This window comes from Antrostomus carolinensis, unplaced genomic scaffold (genome assembly GCF_000700745.2).
Source record: "Antrostomus carolinensis isolate BGI_N321 unplaced genomic scaffold, ASM70074v2 scaffold27528, whole genome shotgun sequence".
Taxonomy (NCBI): Eukaryota; Metazoa; Chordata; class Aves; order Caprimulgiformes; family Caprimulgidae; genus Antrostomus; species Antrostomus carolinensis.
In genome coordinates this window covers 8,237-9,871 of record NW_010331369.1, presented here as the reverse complement: position 1 = coordinate 9,871, position 1,635 = coordinate 8,237, and the positions used below count along the sequence as shown (strand labels likewise).

The window sequence follows — 1,635 nt, the reverse complement described above, 5'->3', positions numbered from 1 at the left end:
AGCCAGCGGGCGCAGCCGGCGTTGGCTCTGCCCTCTGCCTCCCTCGCATCCCGCGAGTGCCCCCCTGCAGACTCGCCCCACTAACGCGCTTGCTTCTCCCGCGGGTGCCCGGTTGGGTTGTCCCCTCTTGGCCCTTGGACATGGAGTCGTCTTCCAGCTGGTGGCTTCACCCTCCGTACTCTGCCCCGGCCGAGGGCTCTCCCTGCCCGGGTGCTGGGGTTGCTGGAGGATGGAGGATGCAGACAGACGCCCCGAGGCTGCTGTTTTATTCACAAACCCTTTTCTGGGTTATCCCAGCAGCTCCTGTCATTCAGCCAGGGCTCCATTCATCCCTCCCCAGTCACCAAGGCAGAGCCATGGCAGAGCTCCCTGCACCCCAGCCCATCACCCACTGCTTGGCTGGGTCCCCCCACCATGTCCCATCCCCCCTTTCTGACTGTGCTGACCCCTCACCAGCTGGGAGACCTGATGAGAAAATTGGGGGTGTTTTGCCAAAAAGCACCAATTTTGCCTCCTCCCTGGAAGTGTTGAAGGCCAGGTTGGATGAGGCTTTGAGCAACCTGGTCTAGTGGAAGGTGTCCCTGCTGCTGGCAGGGGGGTTGGGACTGGATGATCTTTAAGGTCCCTTCCAACCCAAACCAGTCTATGATTCTATGTTGGTTTTTTTTTAAACAATTGTCTAAATTTCCCATTCTGGGCCAAGAGGAACCCGCCAGCCAGCTGCCTCGCTTCACGCCACGGTGCTGCCATGGCTGGGTGGCTGTTGGGGTTGGGTGCCGCCCTGTCCCTGGGGGTGGCTGCACCTGCTCGGTGCCCAGCTCAGCACCCTGAGGACCAAGGCGGGTGTGGGCGCAGCCACGTTGGGGGGCTGATGTCCTTCTCCTCCCCCAGAGCAAGAGGCGGAGGCAGAGGCAGAGGACCATGACCTGGCTGGGCAGGGGAGCTTCAAGCTGGAGGGCTCATGGCTGAAGCTGCGCCAGTTCCATGGGCTGATCGTCAAACGCTTCCACTGCGCCAAGCGCAACACCAAGGCCCTGTTCTCACAGATCCTCCTGCCCGCCTTCTTCGTCTGCGTGGCCATGACGGTTGCGCTCTCTGTGCCCGAAATAGGTGTGTGCAAGTCACCCACCCACATGCTGGGGGCTGCTGGTGGCCCCAGTGCGGCTGGTGGGGACACTGGCTTGGGGGGAGGATGGGGACAAGGCTTGCGGGCGCTCACCCAGTCTGCCTGTGCGTGGCAGTGCTGTGGGTGCGAGTGGGTTCCTGTCCTTGTCCCCGCAGGTGACCTGCCACCCCTCATCCTCTCACCATCGCAGTACCACAACTACACCCAGCCCAAGGGCAACTTCATTCCTTACGCCAACGAGGAGCGGCGTGAGTACCGGTGAGAGCTGCTGCTCGCTGGTGACCAGCATCCCCTGCCCCAGCCCTGTCTCCATCCCTGGGACCATGATGGGGAGGGCACAGGGAGGGCAACCCACAGCGGGGCTGGCACTGGGGCTGGCTCAGGCGTGGAGCAGAACCTGGCCGATGCCATGTCCCCTGGCAGAAAGTAGCCTCCATCCTGTGCAGTGTGTCTCTGGGAGAGGTGCCAGCCCTGACACTGGCTGCCATCCGCAGGCTGGCTCGCGGCCG

At 62.9% G+C, this 1,635-nt stretch overlaps 1 protein-coding gene across 1 annotated transcript in view; it reads left to right on the top strand.

Annotated features, from left to right (window-relative positions):
* The window catches only part of ABCA2 (ATP binding cassette subfamily A member 2), a gene marked incomplete at its 3' end in the record, with an annotated part of 22,337 nt that overhangs the window by 12,473 nt on the left and 8,229 nt on the right, over positions 1–1,635 (top strand). Inside the window, 2 exon segments of the mRNA XM_029086277.1 lie at positions 892–1,110; positions 1,282–1,384. Of these exon segments, the coding sequence (XP_028942110.1) occupies positions 892–1,110; positions 1,282–1,384 (322 nt within the window).